The following is a 24,814-nucleotide window of genomic DNA, read 5'->3' as shown; positions in this document are numbered from 1 at the left end:
CCCCTCTACTGAAGACCCCTGGATCCCCCCCACAGCCCCTCCCACCCCTCCCCCACAAGTGCCCCCTAGACTTTGCTTGTCAAAAGGTTGCAAAAGGGGATCACATGACCCTGGGACACTGTGATCATCAGAAATATGAATCAGTTGCCAAGCATCCAAATGTAAATCATGTGACCCTGGGGATGCTGCAACGGTCATAAGTGTGAAAAATGGTCATAAGTCACCTTTTTCAGTGCCATTGTAACTTTGAACAGTCATTAAGTGAACTGTTGTAAGTGTACTTTATCAATTGTTCCTTTTGGGGGAGGTTCATCAAGTTTTTGACACCTTGCTAGGCGACTGGTGGTACTCGAATATTGCCTTATCCTAAAAGTGTACAATTGGTGAAAAGGTTGAAAAGCCCTGGACTAGATGACCCATAAGATCCCTTTCATCTCTGTTATTCTAATTCTAATTCAATTCAATCTTTAGCTGAAGCTGGACTCTCCTGTATTAGAATACAATTACAAAATGCCATATGAACTATATACATTTCAGTCAACACTCCGCTCATTTGAGACTTGAGCGTATGGCCACTCTTGAGGAAACATTTTTGCTTGAAGCTTGACAGCCCAATCAATTTCATGCCTCTTTACTTAAAAGTAAATCCCTCTGCATTTGATAGAGTTTACTTCTGGATATCTGTGCATAGAATTGCAAAGGAACAGAACAGTGTCCTATTTAATGTTATTGCAATCATAACCAGCACAAGAGAACTGATATTCGAATACACAAAATATTCAAAACTAAATTGACAATGTCTGGATAGTTAAGAAAAATACACAGAGACAAAAAAATAGCTAAAAGACAAAATTAAATCACAATATGCTGAAGAACTTGCTAAAGCCATAGATATATAATGAGAAGAAATTAAAATTAATAATCTGGACAATGTAAACATAGAATAACAGTATAAAATACACACGTGCACATACTCACATACGTGCATGCGCACACATACACATATATATGTATGTTTGGAAATAAAACAATGAAATCATCCAAAGGGACTTAAGAATTATACATTTCTCTTACACACCCTTCAAACCTGAGAAAAATAGAGTACAAGAGCTGATATGGCATGTACATTCAAAATCCAATAGTTTATGCTGAGCCCAAGCTATTTCTGGCTATTTATATTCAGGTAGGCTCAAATGCTCTTTGCTGAATTTTGAATGCCACCATGCAAAACTTGGCAACCTTGTGTGTTATATTCAAGGTTGGTGTCAGAAAGTAGAAATTGCTTATACTGATAATTGTTGTAGTCTATTTTGCTAGTTAGGCATGGGGTAATTTGAATAGCTGGAGGTTCTGGATAAAACTGGCATACAGAGGAATATGTTTGATAGTTTCTATTTGTCCTGAGTCAAAAAGACATACTCCTAATGAGTATGGGGTTTGGGTTTTTTTGTATCTTTCAGCCAGAAGTGCTAAAGAAAGAGCACTATATTGGGCTAAGATAAAAACCCTTCTCTGGTCTGGGATGTTAAGCTGTGTAAGATATACAGATAGTGCCAAAGTGTATCTCCTGCTGTCTTCCATGAAAAGCTGAATGGTATTACCAGCATCCATTTGATGGTCTAAGTCAAGGAGACATTACTTAAATGTGACCCTTCCTTGCTCATAGCCCAAAGATAGTAAGTGGGGGAAAATACAGAGCAATATATATGATGTATGTATAGATCTCACAACCTCTAACACATTTTCAGCTTGCCCAGTATAAAACTGGCTGTAAGATAAAATGCAGAAATGCATTAATTTGATAAAACAGTAGAAGAGGATGAACTCCAGAGTCAGCTTATCCCCCATCTGGGCCCCAGAAATAAAGTGGATTCTCTATTATTTACCTGAGTCCTCCTGCTTTTATTCTTCTTGACTTCGGTACTTAGTGTTGGAAAAGACTGACCTGAGAAGTTTCTCTGAGGCTGGGGGATGATTTCCAAATTCGTCCAAGGATAGCTCTCTCTTTCTTCCCTTGGCAATTGAGATATGACCAAGGCTATAGGGAGATGAACCACAAGATTACAGTGGTATTTTGTTCAGGTTGAGAAGAGTGCTCGGCTATCTATACTTTGGGTTATTTAGATCAGCGGTCTCCAATTTTTCTTTTTGCACCAGAGACTGGTTTCATGGAAGACAATTTTTCCATGGACTGCACCGGGGGAGATGGTTTAAGTTTCGCTCATTCGCCCACTGCTCACCTCCAGCTATGTAGCCCAGTTCTTAACAGGGTTAGAGACCCCTAATTTAGATTATGAAGATACTCTGTAACATTAACAAGTTGATATTTCTGTGTTGGTTTTGGAACCCTAAGTGAAATATTAACATTGTTTTTCACTCTTGTTCTAGTATCGTGATAACATAACTCTTAGTTTGATGGATTCTTCCTCAGTTTGCAGTGTGCAAGTGTCAGTGAAGTTGGTGAGAGTCAGTAGTACATAAAAAATATTATACCTATAAGTCTATAAAAGGCAAACCTTTTATACAAGTTCACTTTTTTTCTTCAAAAGGTTTGTGCATATAGCCGTATGTATGGCTCTCACCTTCAAATATTCTCTTTTGAGACCTGACTCTTTTCCTAGGCCTGGGGTTAGGGTGCTTGAGAAGACCTTGGTGATTTTTTTGGGATTGATATTAGTCAATCTGTCTGGGCATTTCTTTTTTATATTATATATTATTGTACATTTGTAAGCTGCTCAAAGCCTTCTTGGAATCAACCAACCTTGACATCTAAGAAATGAATAAAATATTGTGTCATTGCAAAAACAAAGAAGCAAACCACCAAACAAACTCTAGCTAAAGAAATATTTTTAAGCACATAATATTTAAGCTGACCAAACTTGATAAAGTATATGTCCAGTGTCAGATTTTCCAAAGTGTTTATTATTACCTATAATCATGTGGATGTTTACTGTGTTGGAGAGAAAAGTAGAGTTCCTCATCAAAAGTCACATAGCAGAATGTTATGGTACAAAACATTATAATAATGAACAATACTGGAAAATGATGAGAAATGTGAACTGGGAGCTTAAAGTTTCAAAGCTGCTCTATAATAGTTATGTAATAAAACATTATGAATGACAGTTATTCAAAAATAGTAGATAAGAACAGTTTGCAAAACTTAACAGAGATAAGACTGAAATGAGATAATTTTAACAAATGGATCAGAAATTAAATTATTATCTTAATTTCAGTAGAAAATAAAAATAAAATATACATCCAATAGTAGCTAATATCCAGATTTCTATCATTTAGCAATATTTATCTTGATTGGAGGAAAATCCCATAAATTTAGAGCTAGGCCATTGGATCATTTCCTTTTTTAAAAAAAAAATCAGAGGTTTTGTGAAGACAAATAAGTTGGCTAAATGTAATAAGATGAGAGAATTAAACAGGTAGCATTCTGGAGAAGATCTCCCATGTAGCGTGACCATTGACTTTGCTGGCAGGAGATGATAGGAATTGTAGTTCCATTTTAGCAAGAGAATGTTATTTGGTCTGAGCTGGAGAAAGATGATCTAAACAAACTAAACACAATTTAGTTAGAGCATCTGACTAATGGCAATATTAACTGGCTTAGCATAAGGTCTTAGATTGAAGATTATTACTATGTTTGCATATTAAAGAGCCAAGTGTAGTCTATCGGGTAGAAATTAGGAAATTGTGAGTTCTAGTTTCATCTTAGTATGAAAGCTGGCTGGGTGATTTTTGGCCACTCATTCTATCTCAGACCACAATGGGAAGCTTGGTGACAAGCTGGTCAATCAATTACTATTGGAACATTTGTTTGATCCAGAAAAAAGCAAACCCCACGCTTGTGGGAAAGCACTAGGAAGTAAAAAATAAAACCTATGTTATTCAGAAAGTCTGTAAATGATGTCCAGGAATACCATGAAAGAGCTATTGTGTCTTTGAACAATTTGACTCTAATTAAAATAAATGGATTCCCCATCCATTTTTTATGTCAAAATAACATTCTATAATCTCTCTGTGCCTGTGAGGCAAACAGCATACTCAAGAAGATGTTGATTCTATGTCTATATCTGTAAGGCAGATTGATTGGTGGGCTGTGAATGTCAGCTTGTAGCCTGATATTAACAATAATGGAATATTGAATATATTCAACAATTGAATATATCTTTTCTATACTGTAGGCCTACCTTGGCTTGCAAGGATTGTTGAGCGTTTTGAATGGAAAACTAAGACAGATAGGTATGTGGTATTGAACTAAGAAAGTCAGGAAAGATGAAATAAATTTAATAATGCACAATCTATGTGCAGGAATGTTTTTTTCTGGGCATTTCTTTAATCAACTATCACTTGTTTGTTTCAGAAATCACATAAATAGATAGTCCTTCAGCCAGAGTAATACATACTACTCAAACTTCAGCTTCATATAGTTCCATTCTCTGGAAACATAAAAGCAACTTGGGAAATAGATCTCTTTGGTTAGAATCCCAAGTTACTGCAAAGATTATTGTTTTTTAGGAAAAGAATGCAGTTTTGAGAGTATACAATGAAGTATTTTAGACACAGCCTTTGCAATGCCTTGTCATTGCTCTGTTTTGTCATCCCATATGCTCATGATTTCCTGTAGCTTCTGACTATACATCATGAGGAATTATACAATGAAATCTTGCCTCTAGCATTGTCATCAATCATACATTGTTGTCCCCAGTTGGCAGATGAAAAAATAAGGATCATGTAGCAAACACATAGGTGAACTTGATACAGTGCTTATATGTTCCTAAGCCTTGGATTTTATCTGGCAACATTTTTTTTGTTTCTTTTTGCTTTAATAAACAGAAAATGTGCAGTACAAGTCAAAACTGGAAAAGAGTGGCAAAAGAATGCTTCACCCCCTCTTGTTCTTTTTCTGCTACAATATCACGTGGACAGATAGTTTTAATTCAGCAACTTTTGCAGTTCAGCCAACGTGTATCTTTCTACTGTAAAAGTATGAGGGTGGTCATTGTATTCGGTTTTGCAGATAGTAAAAACTGGATTTCTTTGTTTACCTTTTTTAAGGACTCAGACAGCTGATTTGCACATGGCTTGATTTGGAATAAGAACACGTCTTTTGCTGGAAGATACATTGCTTTTACAGTTAATCCTCGACTTACAACCACAATTCGGGACCAGAATTTCTGTTGCTAAGCAAGATAGTTGTTAGGTGAATTTCACCTGATTTTATTATTTTTTTTATCTGAATTCTTAACTGAATCACTGCATTTGTTAAGCAGGTCATGTGGTTATTAAGCAAATCCAACTTCCCCCATTGACTTTCCTTGTCAAAAGCCAGCTGGAAAGATCAAAAATGGTGACCACATGACTCCAGGACACTGCAATGGTCATAATTAATAATAATAATAATAATAATAATAATAATAATAATAATAATAATAATAATAATAATAATAATAATAATAATAATAATAGTAGTAGTAGTAGTAGTAGTAGTAGTAGTAGTAAAGTTGGAAGGGACCTTGGAGGTCATCCATGCTGGTTGCCAAATGCCTGAATTTTGATGACATGACCATGGGAATGCTGGGATAGTTATAGTGCAAGGACCAGTTGAAGTCACTTTTTCAGTTTTGTTGTGACTTTAAATGGTTACTAAGTGAATAGTTATAATTTGGGGACTATGTCTATAATGTTGCCACTCTATGGACAGTTTATTAGAATTTTAAACTAACCCCCCCCAACCATAAGGACTACATATTCAAAACAATAAAAATATCACAACAGCAAACAAAATAAGCAGTAATCAAATTGAATCCTTTCAATATTCTACAAGCATGTATGAATGCAACTATTTTCATTTGTTGGTAAAAAGTTGTATGAGTGAGCACTAGAGACATTTCCATGCATAAATTATCCATAACTGAAGAACAGCATTCCAAAAATTATTTCTTGCTTTACTTTGAGGAGGGATAGAGATAGACCACAGCTATGGCAGATGGAGATCAGCTTTTTCTTCCTTTTTCTGAACATTCTTTTTCTTTGAAGAAATGAAAAAAGCAAGACTGAATTCATAGGTTCTTTATAAAAGTATAAGAGGAGGAAGGTTGGGATTTCAAATATTATGTAGGAGAAAAGCAGGCTGAGTTGGAGAGTTAAACATGTCATCAGTTTGGAGTCCTTGCGTTGCCACAAATGTCCAGCCCACCATGAATTCCATTGACCCTTATTTGGTTTTGACTTTTAGTTGACAGGTACACAGGTAACAATAATAAACTCTTCTGTGTTTTGAATTCAACAAATGCTCTTGGTTATTTGCAATCTGATATTATATTAATTCTTATTATGATGTCAACCTTAGTTAAAGAGAGAATGCAAAAATATACCTATCAACCTCGAATAGCCAAATAAAAGTCCAGAATTATTTTCATTACTGAAAAGCTTACTGTTTATTGAATACATGGCCTGGTAAAGGCGAAGTAAAAGTAACTCTAGAATCCCAAGGCATCAGACCATAGCATATAACAATGACTTTCCCAGCCAAACACCCGAGTTGTCCAAGTAGCTCATGTAAACAAGTTCTCAGTGTTATGGAAACCGTCTGCTATCTTCTTCACATCTACTAGAATGCCCTTGAAAGTCTTCCGGGCTGCCGGCTCTCAGTAAACTTCCATAGAACTGGAGAGGTTTTGTTTCTCTAACTAACCCATTCCAAAGCAACACCTCCCCCCTTACTCTAATGGCAAGATGAAAACAGAGAAACACATAGCTGCCAATTTTCACTCTTAACAATACCATTAAAAAAAAATTTCAGTGTTGTTGGTGTTCAAGTGGTGCTCCAGTTGTTTTGGGGCTGCATCCAAGGTACCTATTACCATGAGTACTATCTTTGCTTTCTGTTGTTGTTGTTATTATTTATTGTTTTAATGTTTATTGCCTTTTTGCATTTATAAGGTAGCCAGAAAGGGTCACCTCTACCACCTCTACCAGAGTGGTAGAGAAGTTGAATGAATGAATGAATGAATGGGATAAAAACAATTTAAAAGAAAAATAAAGAAGCCTTTTTACCTGTGGTTTTTGTGGATATCAAATCGGCATAGAAAACCATCAAACTTAGTGGAAAAGATATTTTATAAATTGTATCCAATGCCAAGGAAACAATAAATTCCCGTACATGTCCAACGTGTTGTATAAAATATAAAGGAATAAATAACATAACATAATCCTTGTAAAATTGTTTGTTTTGGGCTGTATTTTTTAAAAAATAAAAGAGGATAAATCACAACTCAGATGATTATATTAATCATTGGTCTATCTCTCTCTCTCTCTCTCTCTTTTTGATAATCCAAATCAAACTTCAGATCATAAAGAATTGCTGGAGGTCTGTTGGTTGCAGCCAGACAGCTAATGGCTAGTTGGAAAACAGGAAAGATTTTGAATATTTCTCTATGGTAGCAAATATGTTTAAAAACTTCTCTGCTGGAAATATTGACCAAACCCCTACATCAATATTACAGTAATTCAGCTGATGATTTTTATGTCTCCTGGTTTGCATCTATTATGCACACTAGAAGTATAATGCTACCCAGTTATAGGTTTCTCAGTAATTTAATTAAATAAGGTTATGTGTATTCTGCTTTCATATTCCAAACTTTGTATTGTAAATAGAATTAAATTAAGGAAATAAATAAAAAAAATAAAGATTGAATAAGCAAGAAATGCCTTTGCTCTCTGTAGTATTAAGTGATTCGCTGCGTAGAAAAAACAATTACTTATTTCTGACAGAAGAACTCATTTAATAGGTATAAGTCATAACCGTCAATTAAATCTATTGCAGTAAGCTAGATTTTAACTTTCACAGCATCTCCAGTCTGTAGGCATCTCTTAATTTCAATGGAACAGAGGTGCTATGGCACTTACATCAAAATAACAAATGGTATTGCATTGCATGCACAAAGGAGGTGAAGACTGTATCATGCTGACAGGATGTTACTTTTGTCATTGCCCTCTTCAACAAAACCTCACCCTGATGTCTCTAAATGGAGCTATTTCCAGATTAGTGTGTACATAGGATTAGAGGCTAAATATAAACCTCATATAAAGTATGACATAAATAATCCAGTTAGCTGCAGCAGTAATATATAACCTTGTGCATTTTAGTGTAGATCTGTTTTAACAGAAGCATGTAGTACATTCTGAGAGTAATCAAATATGATATAAAGTACTTTTCTCATATTTCAGTTTTTGTAAGGACTGTCTTCTGATCATTGATCTCATGAATTGTAATACATGGGATATCTTGTAGTTTATGAATAGTATCTGAAATACTTTTAAAGTACAGTCTTTGAAATAGGTCTACTATACCCAACCTGGATATCATATTCCAATTGAAACCTATCATTACTCTATTTTTGAGATATTCTAATGCTGTATTGAAGGTTTACTAGGTCTAAGGTTTCAGCAGTTAACCATTTGGGGAATATAAACTATTGATGGTAAATAATGGGAATACTTGTGAACATTAAAATCACAGTATTTAATCTGCTATAACATTGTTTAATTTATAAAAGGTCTTATTAGGACTTGAATATTTGAATCTAATTTCTTCCACTTATCACCAGGAATTAAGTGACAAAGTAAAAGCTAGAACTTGTGTGATGAATATACTCTGAAATACTGCAAGGAGGTTTACTTTCAATTTACGTTTTTTTTCTTCACATCTCTGATTAATGCAAGCATTTAATTCTTTATGCACATGGATTTTTGCTTTCCCTTCTCTTCACAAAGGAGGAAGGATTGCAAACATTTAGTATTTTACCTGGAAGCAAGCACAGAAATAGAAGAAGGTGTCCCCATTACGTAAGAGATACAGTATGAACATTTCTGAATAATTTGCAAGCTTTGACAAACTATCACATGCTATGAAAATAGTTTTTGAACTTTTTGAACTTTCTTTAATATAATAGGAGAGCAGGGACTCTCCCAACAAGAAACATGTTGCCAAATTCCCACTAAGTAAGGCAGGAATTCATTGAGCAATGCTCTGTTTCATGTTGTATATTTGAGAGACTTTTGTATCTAGGTTTTCTGCTGGTTTCTCATCTTATAAACTTCTTTCACCCCTTCAGACAACACTTGGGAGGTTCCTACAAATCTTTAGCATGAATGGGGCCCTTAGCAAGGTAGAAATTCTGGTTTCTGTGCAGTTCAAGTCATTATTTTGCACAAAAGTAAGTCTCGCTATTGGGAAACTGCCAATCTGGCAAGGAAGAGGGATCAAGGGGGGAGTTAGCCTTGAATTGTTGCACAGCGACAAGAAAGTAGGACTGATCCCACTTAAATTCTATGGGACTTATCTTTTTGTTCCCAAGGAGAACAAAGCAGAGCAGTCTGGGAAGATTCCAGTATTATGGGTGGAATCCAATAAAATAGCCAACTTTAATCATTCACATGTGGATCTGTTTGCTTGTGCCTTGCTGGGATTCAGTGGGGTTCCTGGTGGAACAGTCATAGAATTTATGACTATTAGTCACAATAAAACCATGATTTGAAGATGCAGTAGAGCTGTAAATCATAGGCAAGGTGTTTCATATAACACTATATACATAATAAGGATGTTTACCTTTTGCTATTTTTTTACTTGATTGCAATAATTGAAAACAGCTGTTAAACTGCAAAGCAGAAGGTCCTTTAAATGCCTGATTTACGTCAGGGATCAACATCTTTCTTCCTATCTCATCATTTTGAAATATCATTTTGAATGGTATTCTTTCATAGCAATCGCATACTGATGCTTCTAAGAACCGAAAAATGTAACCAAGGAAGCATGGATGAAATAGGAGATCTATCTCATTTGGTAGCATCAGGGAGGAGGTTTTTCACTTGTTAGGTTTTATCTTCATGTATTTATGTGTGTTTTTCTGGCCCTAGTTTACTAGCATGTCTTCTTTGGTTACATGTCACCCAGAGAACTCTAGCCACTGAGCAAAGTATAACTGTATGTTTTTCTTCTTTGATGGGGTCTGCTTAATTCTCAAAGGGATTAAACCCCAAAGAACTGCCTTTTAAAGACATGCTGGCTTCTTTTCTTTTTTATATTATGCAATAACCTGATCCATAGTGAAGTCAGAACAATAATTAATGTTCAGCTTTTCTTTATGCAACTGAGCTTGGTAATTATAAAGGATACTGAAAGTATTGAGAATCTGATTTGGAAAAAAAAATGTGATGCTACAATTAAGTGGTAACCACCTCTTTTTTCTAATCCTATCCAAAACCTGGGGCCAGTGAGAATAAAAAAACTTAGAGGATATTTCTTTATGCTACTTCAAAATGTTTTGCATTGTTTGGGAATATGTCGGTTGTAGATCTCAATTCCTTATTCTACCCAAGAGAAGATATGGACATCCAGTTTATTTAAATCAGTTATTTGCCATAACTCTTAATAATTAAATGACCTTTATTTTGATTGCCATTTTCAACTTTCAATGGATAACTATGTAGTTGAGCACAGAAATGTAAGTCCTTTTATGACTAAAATCAGCATCTATATGGAACACTAATCATATAGCAGTTTAAGCAGAATCTAGAAAGGAGAATCATAATATTATAGTTAAAAGAGCCATCTAGAGGTCAAGTTGATCATAGCCTCATTCTTAAATATTAGATAGACAATAATATGGATGGAGAGCAGGAACCAAAACAAAACTACTAGGAGAAAAATAGTGTAGATTGTCTGAGGTTACCATAGGTACTAAAGTGATACATCCTGGAATCCATTTGAATGAATTTATACTTAGAACCCTATTTTGTATATTTTATTCTCAGCTGTAGAGTGTGTTAGTGCTCTTATTTTTATTCTTCATTGATAGAGAGTATTACCAGACTTTTACCTGAAAGCATAAGGAAACATAATAAAATCATTTCTAAAACCTGAGAATCAATATTCTATTTGAGTTGGGTAATTATTCCTTGACAATACACTTCATTAGAATAAATAGCTGACTGAAAATCACAAGATGCCTTGAGAATTACTTAGTATGCCTGAATATATTCATCCCAAATATCCAGTCTCCATGGCATACATCTAAGACTTAGCTTGAGCTGCTGCTTCATCTCCCTTCCTTTGGCTCTCTGACAATAATTATTGGGAATTTTTGAGAGAATCAAGATACATTTTCAAGTACACCTGGCCCTATTTGATGGATTTGAGGAAATAATTCAGACACGGGGGGGGGGGGGGGAGAGAGAGAGAGAGGAGAGAAAGAGAGAGAAAGAGAGAAAGAGAGAGAGAGAGAGAGAGAGGAGAGAGGAGAAAGAGAGAGAGAAAGAGAGAGGGGGGGAAGGCTTCTCCTGCCTATCCTTTGGTCAAGCTGGAGAAGATGTAGTCTCAATGTGACTCTCTTGACAAAATTATACTGAAAGTAGGCTAGTTTTTAGTTTTCCCTACATATGGTTTGCTATGTTATGTTCCAATATTTCATCCATTACCTTTTCAGTCCTATGTTTAACTTCATAAAGATTCTACATACAATGTTTATAGACTGAGTACCAGACCTGTTCCTTGAACCGTGTACTGGATTCTGCATGTTAAAAAAAATGAGGTTGAATGGGGCTCTAGAACTTTGGGTTGTGCAAGTCATCTAGCTCAGGGGTATCAAACTTGCAACATCACAAGACGTGTTGTGATGTATCATGGCTTTTTTTCCATTGCCGGCAATGGGGTGGGTGTAGTTTTGGCATGACGCATCTGGCCCGTGAGCCAGCAGTTTAACATCGCTGATCTAGCTCATTCCCAGCACTTCATATCCCCTTCTGAGTTGATTTGCCTAATATAAGCCAGGATTTATGCACTGTCAAAAAAGGAAAAGAGTCCTCTGAGATCTGATCCTTTTTCAAAAAAGAACATTGTTGCTGTTGTTAATATTGACTTTATACATAGTCAACTTCCAATTCTCTCAACAATTTGAAGAATTCTGTGGCACTTCGTATATTTTACCATTGTTCTCTTTAATATTAATACAGAGAGATGTAGACATGTTGGTTAATTCATTTATTTCATGTACAATATTGTTATATTTTATCTTTTACATATATATGTTTTAAATACAGAAGATATGTTTGAGTCTGTTCCTCTATTGCGGAACAGTAACTTTCAGTAATGTTGTCTTCATAGAAAAGAAATATTGCAGTTATCCACAACTAGGTCTGTTTTACTGATAACCGATTTCTTTCTCAACTTATTAATAGATAAAATGGTTACCAAGGACCCAAATGTTGGATGGTTACAAAACAGTTAGATTTATCAGAAACTACTATCTTGTACAGGTAGTCCTTGATTTACAATGATTTGTTTAGTGACTGTTAAAAGTTACGATAGCAGTGAAAATTGTGACTTATGACTGTATTTCAATTATTACTACCTATGCAGCATCCCCATAATCATGTGATCGAAATTCAGACACTTGGCAACTGTTGCTGTGTCCCAAGGTCATGTGATCTCCTTTTGTGACCTTCTGACAAGCAAAGTCAACGGGGAAAGCAAGATTCACTTAACAACCGGGTTACTAACTTAACAACTGCAGTGATTCACTTAACAACTGTGGCAAGGAAGATTGTAAAATGGAACAAAACTCACTTAACAAATGTTTCTCTTAATAGAAATGTTGGGCTCAGTTGTGGTTGTAAGTTCGAGGACTACATGTATTAACAGAATAATTCAGTTTTGCATCTCCAATGGGGCGAAAAAACCCTTCTAAAAATAAGATTAACAAAAGATGCAACATCACCCATTACTCCAAACATGTATCGATCCATTTCAAGTTAGAGATAAAATACAGTACATCAAACACTTTAAACTTTTGTTTCACAAGGAAGAGTGACAGGCAGGGAGTAAGAGGAGCTAATCTCTCTCTGAAAGCAGAGCCTGATTCCCACAGAAACTGTATGATTTTATTCTTCCTTTTTTTTACTTGTAATTGACAGGGGGAAGCAGACTGGACATGATGTAGACTTTCTGATTACTGTTCCAGGATCAAGGCAGGAAGAGGAACTGTTACACACAGTGATTGATATCTGGAAGAAACAGGTAGGAGAAATTGTCTTGAGGTCACTGTTTTCACTAGTCTTTGCTTGATGTATATATGTGAAGACATATATTTGCAGGCTAAGTACTTTATCTGCTCCAATCAACACCACAGTAGTTGTTTTTCAATCTCACTTATTGGCTTCTGTTAATTTGTGAGTAGCTCTAGATAGAAAAAAAAGTGCTAATTACTTTCTGTACATCTATTCCCAGGCCATAGACACTTAATTGTTCTTTTGTTTGCTAGAATGACCAGGGGATTCTCCTCTGAGGTTGATGCATATTTATTCCTACCTGAAGTTAATTTTTGGAACAAGCTCCAGTTGTATAACAATATGCCCTGATTCTGTTTTCCATGATTTCATTTATTAGGTTTTCACACAGCAAAGAACAGAACTCACACACTCTCTTTCCACTTGCAGTCCCACGCATACACACATGTGTGCATGGGTGTGAATGAGCATGCACAAATATGCATATCTGTGCACACATGGTAGATATAAGACGAGTTACTCAAAATATACTATTGGGCTTTGAATCTATGAAGGACTCAAGCAGCAGTAGTTCCCGAGAGAGATGTAATAAATATAGAAATGAAAATTGCTATCAAAGTATATTTTCTTTTACTGATCTATCACATGAGGCAGCAAGATGTCTTGAATGTAAGTTGACCTGAGCAGTTCCTGGTCAGTGGCACCTTAGGTAAGGCTTCCAGTCTTTGATTCTTTCATGGAAGAGAAAAATTCATTTATTTATAGGTTATTTCTGTCCTACATTTCATCCACGTAGTGAACTTGATTCTTGCTTCCTGATTTATATCACGGTAAGCCTGTGAGATAGATGAGGCTGTGAAATGATGATTGGCCCAAGTCAGCCAGTGAGCTTCAGGATAATAAGGGGATTTGAGCCCTAATACAGAGCTGTAACTAGGGGGAAAAATAAAGGTTGATAATAATCAGATACCTGTCAACAAAATATATATTGCTCCTAGCTGTGGCCCGATATCATGACACAAACTACCTTTCTATTAGTGTATTGAAGTCATGAGTGCTAAGCCAGTCATCATAAGAGCCTGGATCTCTCCACATAGTTCTATCTCCTCTGGAAACTATCATAACATATGTATTTTTTATGCAGGAGGTCCTATACCATTTCAGATAGGTGGTTGTCCAGTCTTTTCTTAAAAACCTCCACTGATGAAGCACCCACAACTTTTGAAGGCAAGCTGTTCCACTGGTTAATTGTCCTCACGGTTAGGAAGTTTCTCCTTAATTCCAAGTTGCTTCTCTCCTTAGTTTCCATCCATTACTTCTTTTCTTGCCTCTGGTGCTTTGGAAAATAAGTTGACCCCCTCTTCTTTGTCTCAGCATCTCAAATACTGGACTATTGCTGTCATATCCCACCTAGTCCTTCTTTTCTCTAGACTGGCCAAACCCAAATCCTGCAACCCTTCTTCATATGTTTTTGTCTCCAGGCCATTAATCATCTTAGTTGCACTTTTTCCAAAACTTCAACATATTTTTTGTAATGTGGTGACCATAACTGGATGCAATATTCCAGGTATGGTCTTACTAAGGATTTAAAAATCATGTCACTGTGGGGATGCTGTGATAGTTGTAAGTATGAGGGCTGGTCCTAAGTAATTTTTTTCAGTGCCATTGTCACTTTGGACAGTTGCTAAACTAATCTTTCTAAATCAAGGAATGCCTCTACGACTAAAATTAAAACCAGTCATGTAACTAAGAAAAAGCTTTGTGAAAGAAATGTGTTATTTCTAAATACAAGGAAAGTGGGAGTCAAATTTATTTCTTAGGGAGTGTATTCCTTTGTCAATACAACTTTTTACATTCTGCGTAGTATTGATTACTTGCAGCCTGTGGAGAAGACAAAACTGTAAGATCGACCTCTTTAATCTGATGTTATTCTATGAGATGCAACTATTATTTTGATAGAGCCTATATGTTTAAACTCCCGGGGCAGGATGGTTCAGCTGTTAAAGATGCCAAGCTTGTCAGTTGGAAAGCTAATAGCTCAGCTTTGAGACCCAAGTACCATGCAACGCAGTGAGCTCCTGTTCCTTGCCCTAGCTCCTCCCCCACCTACCACTTTGAAAGCTTGCAAATGAGAATAGATTAATAGGTACCACTTTGGTGGGAAGTAACAGTGTTTCCTGTGCCTTTGACGTATAGCCATGGTGGCCACATGACCACGGAAAGGGTCTTTGGACAATGCTAGTTCCCTCGGCCAAGAAGTGGAGATGAACACCATGTCCTACAGTCAGACACAACTGCATAGGGAAATCTTTGCCTTTTTAAAAAAAAAACTTTTTATATGTTTAAACATATGCATGGGTGTTAGGAATCCTAGAGTAACTCAGCCAGTGAATACTAAAGCATGCCATAATATGAAGCATTAAAAATTCCAAAACCCTAAAGTAATTAATTTCAAGCTTCTATTTTTGCTGGATGTAATACATCCATTTCTCCCAGAGCATTGTTTTCTGGACTGCTATGAAAATGGCTGAGCCAACTTAATTATTTTGGACTATTGTTTCGTAAAACTCTTCCCATTTTTCTTCAGCTTTGCCTCCCATTGCCTCTTAAATGATGGTTCATTTGATATAATTAACTGACATACTTATCCTTCAAAATAAAAGTATAATGCCAAACTACTTTGAATGCAGGAAGAAAAACAGGTTATCTATTTTTCAAAAAATGAACAAGACACATTCAGATGATTCAAATTATCTTTATGGTCTAGCAATATATAGAATTTTGTTGTAGTTGCTGTAAATAGGAATGTCTATAATTTGCTGATTTACAGTCATTCATTCAGTTAAAAAAAAATCCAATCAACTTTCTGAATCAAAAAAGAAAATCACCGTGAATCATCTAACTGAATCGTTTTGGAAGTTTCTGAACATGTTTTAGAATTCTGAATCCAATCAACCCAATTCAGTGATTTGATGCCAACATCCAAGTTGTATTTCATTGTTTTTTCTGAATCAATTTAATTTCTCAATTTGATTTTCTGAATTTAATAGACTACCTGAATTAGATTTTGCAAAATAAGTCAGAATACCTATGGATATTTTCTTGATAAGAAATAATTTTTATGTACAGCTCTGGAAGAGATTGGAACAGGTTGTGTGGACAAGTAGCAAAATTTAATACTGAAAGAGAGACAGAGAGAAAGCTACCAGCTTAAGAGTGAAAATGCAATCACTTAGAGCAGGGGTCCCCAACCCCCAGTCTGTGGACCAGTACAGGGGTGGGGCATGCCAGCAACCGGTCTGCACAAACAAGCAAAGCCCCATACATGGGATGCAGGCAGCATACAAAACCATGCACCCTCCGGTCTGCGGTAAAACCTCTCTCCATGGAACCGGTCCCTGGTGCCCATTTCCAACCCCCGGAAACTGAATCTCACAGAATCCTCTAAAGACACTAGGTACTATAGACCATCAACAGGTGTACGACAAACAAGGTAAAAAGGGAACAAATATATAAAACAACAAACATTTAGTAACAACACTTAGACTACAAGAGAATTCCATCACCTCGTATGTCATCGACGGTAGAATTTTTGGTTTTATCAGTGTAATTAGACTGACTGAGAAGGATAAGATTGTAGCCCAAAACATCTGAAAAGAGGCCATTTGGGGAAGTCTTATAGATTTCTGATTTCTGAGTTAACTGTAAGAGGTTATCTGGTGATCTGGGGACAAATCTGCAAATTTTGAGCCTGTTTATTTTAAGGTTCTCCTATTTTGTAAGTTAAAGAGATGAATAAAAATGGGAAACTTTTAAGAAGAAAACTAGACCCAATTCATTTTTTTAAAATCCCAAATAACTCCCATGTCACCACTGTGGGGGCATGTTTTGTACTGGATTTAGAGGTTTTAAAAATGGGAATGACAGATTAGTGTGCTTCCATTCTCACTATTAACTTCCCCTTGCCAAAGTATGGGTGAAATTGTCTTTGAAAATATGGATGCTCTTTAGGAAGGTTTATGGTAGTCAGGTGAATTGTCTATCTCCTAGAGGCCTTCTGCTCCATTAACTGGACCATTTTGCCCAGAATTTCAGTGGCATACTGGGATATGATATTGGAATCTTCACATGGTTCATGGATTATATATTGCCTAACTCTTTTGCAGATAGACCTGTGGTGATAAAAATCAAATCTACAAAGTATGCCCAGCTCAGATATTGTTCCTGGAACTTTTGACTGGTGTACGTAATTTACAATAGTATTACCATGTATTGTGAATAGGGTAACTATTGGTATTTAAAACTTTTATTTCCAAATGCCTGAATCGTAGTTTTAAGATGTCTTCAGTTCTGGAGAATAACTATATAACTTCCTGAAAAGAAAAGAGACACTTCAGTATTGTCAGTTCAGGCATCTTTTGTCCTTCTTTTTTCCAATACATTATATCTCAGTGGGGATCTTTGTATCTTTTTACTCCTGCCTCTCTTAAATGACTGATAAGACTCTACTTGATTGAAAAAAATCCACTTTTGTTGAAGATCCTGTATGCCATATCAATAGTCAAGGATGTATCAGTATCTATTATGTCACCTAACTAGAAGGAAATTCATATGGATAATTCTCCCTTCTCAAATACATCTTTTCTCAGTTTCCTCTTAGAATCACTTTTTAAAATAAATAGTATTTTGAATATTGAAAGTTTCAAGCTCCTCCAGACACTTGGCCTCTCCTTCATTTAAGGCTTACTACATCTGAGAGAAGCCAGCTACTTGTCTCAAGAGATAAAGCTGGCATTTCAGCTTTCTGTCTCCAACTTTATCCTGGCATTCCTTAATTTGAATCTGTCTACAGTGGATTCACTGCTGGTGCTAAATCAACTCACAAATCAGTCTTGTACTCCTTAAAAAAGTTGCTCGGAATTGTGATTATTCAGATCACTACTTTTTTTTTTTTTGGTATCTCAGCACTTAGCTATCCTGGTGGTTTTTAACAAATTTCTCAACTATTTTTTTCTGCTGAGCATGCACAGTTTCTGAGAGACAGAGAGAGCACTTAAGTAAGTCTCCCAAATTTTATTATGTCCTAAAGGTATCTTTCATTGCCTAATATCAGAGATTTACTTTTTATTCTGAATCAGACCTTTTAGAATAGCTTGGGTCTTGCTGTCTTCCTTGCTTCTTATTGCCACTTTGGTCTACTGGTTAAGGCACCAGGCTAGAAACAGAGAAATTGTAAGTTCTAGTCCTGCCTTAGGCATAAGAGACAACTGGGTGACCTTGGGCCACTCACTCTCTCTCAACCCAACTCACCTCATGGGGTGATTGTAGTGGGGAAAGTAAGAGGTGGAAGGTGTGTTGGTGGATATGTTTGGCACCTTGAGTTATTTGTAAAAATAATAAAGGTAGCATATAAACAAACAAATACACCGGTCTTCCTACTGAACATTATTAGGTATAATTTGTTTTATTTTCAATCCTCATCCAGGGAAATGTTTTACATTTTTCAATATTAAAAAAATGAACCATAAAGCTGGCATGCTGCAAAGTGATACTTAAGTCTTACAGTACCATTTTTTATTTCCAACCTCAGCAAAAGAATCATTATAATAAAATAGAAATGACAGATAGCTAGCACTACTCAAAATAAAGAAAAGGGCTAGTTGGAAGATGTAAGGGAACACTTTGGTAGTGGTGTATTGATGGAATATTCTACGTGTGCCATGTGCCAGGATGTTGGTATTTTAGTGTGGGATGTGTTTGAGCAACAGAGGCACTTTATGCAATGTTTATTTTGCCTGAATTTTCTAGGCAAATAAAATATAAGATTTGCTAAAATGTCTTTGTGTGTTCAAAAGGAATATTTTGAAAGTGTATTCAGAGTTTCATAAAACAAAGACAAGTAATCTCTTTTGCCTTTTTGTGTCACCATTATACCCTAAGAAGAATTAGCATGGCTGATCATCCCAATTCTGTTCCTCTTTACAGAGAAGAACTGCACTCTTCTATTCTTGCTCAAATTGTTCAAGGAACTTGTCAATGAATGACCATTAGAACTTCATGAGACATCCAAACCTGTTTGTGTAGGCTAGTCACAGCCTATGGTAGCAGCCATTTTATGTGAGGTACCATGACAAATTCTCAAAATTTCAAATCTGCCATTGCCTCACAAAGGTTCAGGATGTTTATCCAACACATTTTTCAGCCTGCAATATGAATGATCATATTATTGTACTTTTCAGTACAGCATTGCCTACACATAGAGAAATAGGGAATTAGCTTAATTGAGTCACTAAACTGACTGAATACAGCCATTGTGAAGTTAAAGATGGTATAAAACATCAATTAAAATAAGAGTAAATCAAGGTCTGTAATGAAGGTCTCTGACTGAGGTTGTTGTGAAAAACATTTCCATTCAAAATCCATCTTGCAGTGATTCTGAAGTGAAATCTACAGATTGTCAAAAGAAGAACTGTATATCTAAGCAACTACTAACTAGGATATTTCCCAATTATATTGGAAATGCATGCAAAACAGCTTTATAAGCTTCAAGACCCATTTTAAACATTTCCTAAGAGATAAATAGACAAATATTGTTACATTCAATGTGGCACAATTGCAGTACTTTCTCCACAATGTCAGTTTTTATTCTTCTTCTTCTTCTTCCCATTGCATTGCCCACAAATCTGCTCAGAAAAAGGCTGAGTTTGCCTTCTGCAAAACATGATTGACTAAAGCCCATTATACGTTACAAGGAGAATATCTCATTGTTTTCAAACACAACAGAACAATAACAGAATAACAGAGTTGGAAGGGACCTTGGAGGTCTTCTAGTCCAAACCCCTGTTCAAGCAGGAAACTTTATATCATTTCAGAGAAATGGTTGTGCAATCTCTTCTTAATGATGGGTAAATTCTTTCCATGGATAAATTCTTTCTGTTGTGTCCTGAGCCTGCTGAAGAACAGAAATGTTGCAAATGGTTCCGGGCAGACCAAAAGCTGCCCGGGACCAGACTGGTTGTCGCCAGCCTTGCGCACATGCGAAAACAGCCAGATTCTTATTGGCTGACGCTGTCCGGGTTTAGGACAGTATAAAAGGCCTGCGTGCCCTTTTTGGTTATCTCTGGTTGTAAGAAGAAGTCAATAAAGAAAGCTTGATGTTCACCATGTGTCTTCGTTTAATGCCTGCGACCCAAAAACATAAAACTTTCCATGGGTAAATATGGTCCAAAGGTGGAAATCCAGAATGTGCAATATCAAAATAGAATGGTAGACCATCCAAAGGGGTGAGAAAAATAAGATAATACTCTTTTTGTGTTGGGTTGGGATCCTCACAAGTTCCAAACATGTGATCCAGAGTCCAACTTCTAGTAGCTAATATAGATTTTTATCATCTCAGTCCTAAATAGCATGGCTGAAAGTATTTGCTGTCGAGAATTATTTAAAAAAAAATAATCAAAAAGTGAAGCAAAGAAGTATACTTTTCTAGCCTTTTGAGGAGCTGAACAAAACAAAGCATCTTTCATAGAAAACACTTTCATACTTTTGACAGGAAGCCTTTCTCTGTATTAACTCTTCTTTTCTGCTTTTGTATCGCTGCTTCAAAGCATAAAATGCATCAAAAAGTATGGCTAAGGTCACATGTTGACTTTCTTTCATCTGCTTTCTGGAGAAAGCATTCCACAGCGTTTGATTTGTAAACGGCAGTTAAACCCCCCCCCCTTCCCATGGGCCCAATAGTTTGGAAGAATTTCTTTCTCTCAGTTGGAAGTTTAACATTACCAAACCCTCCTAAAGGCTGTTGAAAACAAATGGAGTAAGTCAACACTACAATGCATTTTGATGTAGCATCACTGGGGATAAGTGAGTCTAGGAACATCCCCCTCCTTCTTTCAACTTAAAAGGGAAATAAATAAGATAAGCTGCATTGTAGTCAATAGAGTATTTTGTACAATAATGACTTAAAACTTGCTTCATGAGCCTTATCACATGGTTTTAATGTAGTTTATAATGTTGCAATAAGACATATGGATGCATGCATGTACACACACACACACACAGAGAGAGAGAGAGAGAGAGAGAGAGAGAGAGAGAGAGAGAGAGAGAGAGAGAGAGAGAGAGAGAGAGAAACACAGAGGGAGAAAGAGATAGCATATTTATTTATCTGATGTAATATTTCAATGTGCAGATGAAGGTAGAATTAGAAAGCTAGTGGAATCCTAGCGCTGATAAATTCCATCATTTCCCTATTGGCTGCGCTGTTGCGATCAGAACAGTTTTTGCAGTACATTGGAAATATTTGAGAAGCAAAACTATATGTTTAACAAAACCAGTGGACAGATCTGTGTTCATAGGTATGGTTGGTTATGCAGTGATCGTACAGTCAATGAGGTCTAGAATACCGGGGAGACAATAATTCAAAGGTAATTTAGAAAGCTGAAGCTGAGGCTAGGCCCACTACAGAGTCCAACATTCAGAAGCAGGGTTCAGAGAGTTAATCTAAGGCCAGCTCAATACAAATAAAACCAGTATAAATATATGGTTTTGGTAACTGATAAGGATGAACAATGTTTTATAGGACCCTAGCCAAGCTTCACTTGCCATGTAGAGGAATTTCTCATCATGAGCAAGGTCCAGTTTTAAGTAAACCTGTGCTCACGAAGACACCTGCTGCTTAATCACCCATCTTTGGATTAGAACAACAGCACCGAGTTCTGTGAATCATGCAAGAGACCAGGTTTGTTGTCTCAAATGTGACTTTGCATCCTCTATGTGTTGGAATCAATGGCTGAAAGGAAGGAGGTCCTGATAGGGGAGTTAAAAGACATTGTAACTTGGACTCTATAGGTGGGAGGAACGTATGAGATCAAACACTTAGATCTATATCAGACTTCCCCAGGGGAAAGCAGGCAGTGTGGTAAGATTGTTGGGAACTGGTGAATCAGAAATAAAGAAAGCTCTTGACCTAAGCTTCAGAGTCATTCTGGTGAATTGCGGCTCTGACATTCTATGATCATAATAACAGTTCTGGAGATATATAGGATCTCTAACTTTGCATGGTTCATAGTTGCATATAAACAAAAACATTTTTAAGGCATCCTGTTGCTTCTGAATCTCTCCCCTGCCCCCCTGCTTCAAAGGTGTGGGTTCTATTATATTTTAATTTTATTTATTTATTTTATTTATATTGCACCTTCATTATTTTCATAAACAACTCAAGGCAGTGAACATACCAATACTCCTTCTTTCTCCTGTTTTCCTCACCACAACAGTCTGTGAAGTGAGTTGGGCTGAGAGAGAGTGACTGGCCTAAAATTAGGCAGCTGGCTTTCACACATAAGGCAGTAGGACTAGAACTCGCAGTCTCTTGTTTCCTAGTCAGGTGCCTTAACGATTAGACCAAACTGGGTATTTAGTTCTAAATGGCTCTACATATGAATGTTATTCATTCTGAGGCTAGTTGCAATATCATAATATTTTAGATTTCTTTCTAAATATTTATAGTAGCACTTAAAAAACCCAACATTACTTTTTTACTCAATCTTTCTTGCTACTTTATAATGGTTATCAAATATAAGAAAACAATCAGAACTATAGAGCAATGCAAATGGTAATTTAACCTTTTGTTGTCAGAACATCTGAATACCTGCTATATTTAAACTGTTTTGTACCAAGCCATCTGTGTTCTTTCAGTATTTTAATCTTTCATATTAGATTGTCTTGATGCTCAGTAAAAATAGCTGTTTGCGTTGTTTTAAAGCCACCAAAGGAAGAATAGCTATAGGCAAAATAAATTATACATAGCTGCAACATAAAACACAACCACAATAACAAAGATTATACTTTAATAGAGATATTTCTCAGATCAATTCTTCAACTAAAACAGTGTGTTTTTTGAATGGTGTGTTTGTATGCTAAAACTGCACACCCAGACTCACTGTAAATATTCTGCTTTTGAGTAGATACGCTGGACACCATTCATTTGACTTGGGGGATTCCACCATTCCATATTATTGAGCCAGCCTTCTTGAGCTGCCAATAAAGTAATTGCATTTTAGACTGGTTGAACTTTCCATTATGCTTCAAAGAAACTATCAGATCTAAACTGCAAAAATTGGAATGTTTATTATGTGACAACAAAGAATTAGAGCTTTTGGTACCTCTTTGCTAATTTAAATTTATCCTGATTTTTGCAACCCATATATGGTATCTCTAGCCTATACATGTCACTCATTTCATTCTGTTTCTGAAAATTGTCCTAGTGACTGCTACTAGACATGAAAGCAAAATGGAATCTTTAAAAATAGGACTCTTATGCATATATTCTAGCGCAGTGGTGGCGAACCTATGGCATGGGTGCCAGAGGTGACACTCAGAACCTTCTCTGTGGGCACGCACACTGTTGCCCCAGTCCTAGGCCTTCAGCTGGGTTTTATAAAACCTTTTCACTTTAGGCCTCCGCTGCCGTGTGCAAAAAAAAAAAGGTTCAGTCAATTTCTCGCGGGGAAAAAAAGATCTTGCAAAGTTGGAATTGATTGATTGAACTTTTAGTCCCACACAGTCTGCCATTACCACCGCAGCCACGCCCACCCAATGGGCCACGCCCACCCAATGGGCCACGCTCAGCCAATGGGCCACACCTATCCGGCACTCGACGATGCATAAGTGGGTTTTGGGTTGCAGTTTGGGCACTCAGTCTCTAAAAGGTTCGCCATCACTGAATCTAGCATAAGAAGCAAGAGTTATATAAGCTGGCCTGTTCTTTTTATGTTTCCTGTGTTTTCTTCTTCTATTTTCCTCAAGTCTGAAGAGGAGCTATATGTACATTGCTCAAACATGAATCCAATCCATGCATTCATACCACTTGTAAAATTGCATCATGGATTACATATATTTACATGAATGCATGCAAATGGCTTCTTCAGATCACCTTCTTGGACATGGAGAGTAAATAGAAAGACCATGGGGTATAGACAGTTATATTCACCCTCACTGCTTATCCAGTTTAATCCTTTGACATTCTAGTGAACCAGAGAAGAAGTCTCAGTGTGGATCCTGTGAATAAACAGAAGATGGTTGTCATTTTCATGGCCTGCTTATAAGGGCCACTTCTGGAGACAGGAACCATTTCTGCACAGGATCTCTGTACTACTCCAGAATTTGCTCCAGAAGTCTAAGAGTTGAAGTCTACATATCTTAAAGAGCTGAAGTTGAGAAACACTGGTCTAGTTTCTTATTTTCAAGAAGTTTCACTTCAGCATTCCTCCCGACCTCTGGATTTCAGCGGTTCTAGCTAGTCTTTTAATGTTAGTCTTTTAACTACCTTTGGTAGTTTCCTCAACCAAGAGTAAGCCTTCCAAGCCAACGTTTTGAGAAAGACTTCTTTAACAAGATTTATAGAGCTGAAAAATATAGGATTACAGCAATTTCAGCAACTCAATTATTACTTAGAAATTAGAATTTAGAGAAATTTGAACTAATTTATCTCATGATTTAAGGCAAAGGTTTACTGTATGACTTTTAAAGCATTTTCCTGTAAACTGGAAGGAAATATAATTTTTATTGCATGTAACAAAGAACCTTGCAATTGTCCACCAGAATGTTTGTCAGCCTGTGAACTAACCTTATTGTTCAAAGAAAAGGTCGCTTAATGACTTTGGTACAACCTAACACAGGGACTACTAATATATATATATATATATATATATATATATATATATATATATATATATATATATAT

The 24,814-nt window shown here is 36.3% G+C and overlaps 1 protein-coding gene across 1 annotated transcript in view; it reads left to right on the top strand.

The window, feature by feature from the left end:
- Positions 1–24,814, top strand: part of DNTT (DNA nucleotidylexotransferase) — a 139,314-nt gene that overhangs the window by 68,372 nt on the left and 46,128 nt on the right. Inside the window, exon 6 of the mRNA XM_015825478.1 lies at positions 12,985–13,087. Within this exon, the coding sequence (XP_015680964.1) occupies positions 12,985–13,087 (103 nt within the window). The remainder of the gene's footprint in view (positions 1–12,984; positions 13,088–24,814) is intronic.

Source organism: Protobothrops mucrosquamatus, unplaced genomic scaffold (assembly GCF_001527695.2).
Source record: "Protobothrops mucrosquamatus isolate PMUCROS unplaced genomic scaffold, P.Mucros_1.0 scaffold2653, whole genome shotgun sequence".
In the NCBI taxonomy this organism is placed as follows: Eukaryota; Metazoa; Chordata; class Lepidosauria; order Squamata; family Viperidae; genus Protobothrops; species Protobothrops mucrosquamatus.
This window is presented reverse-complemented; position numbering and strand designations above follow the sequence as displayed.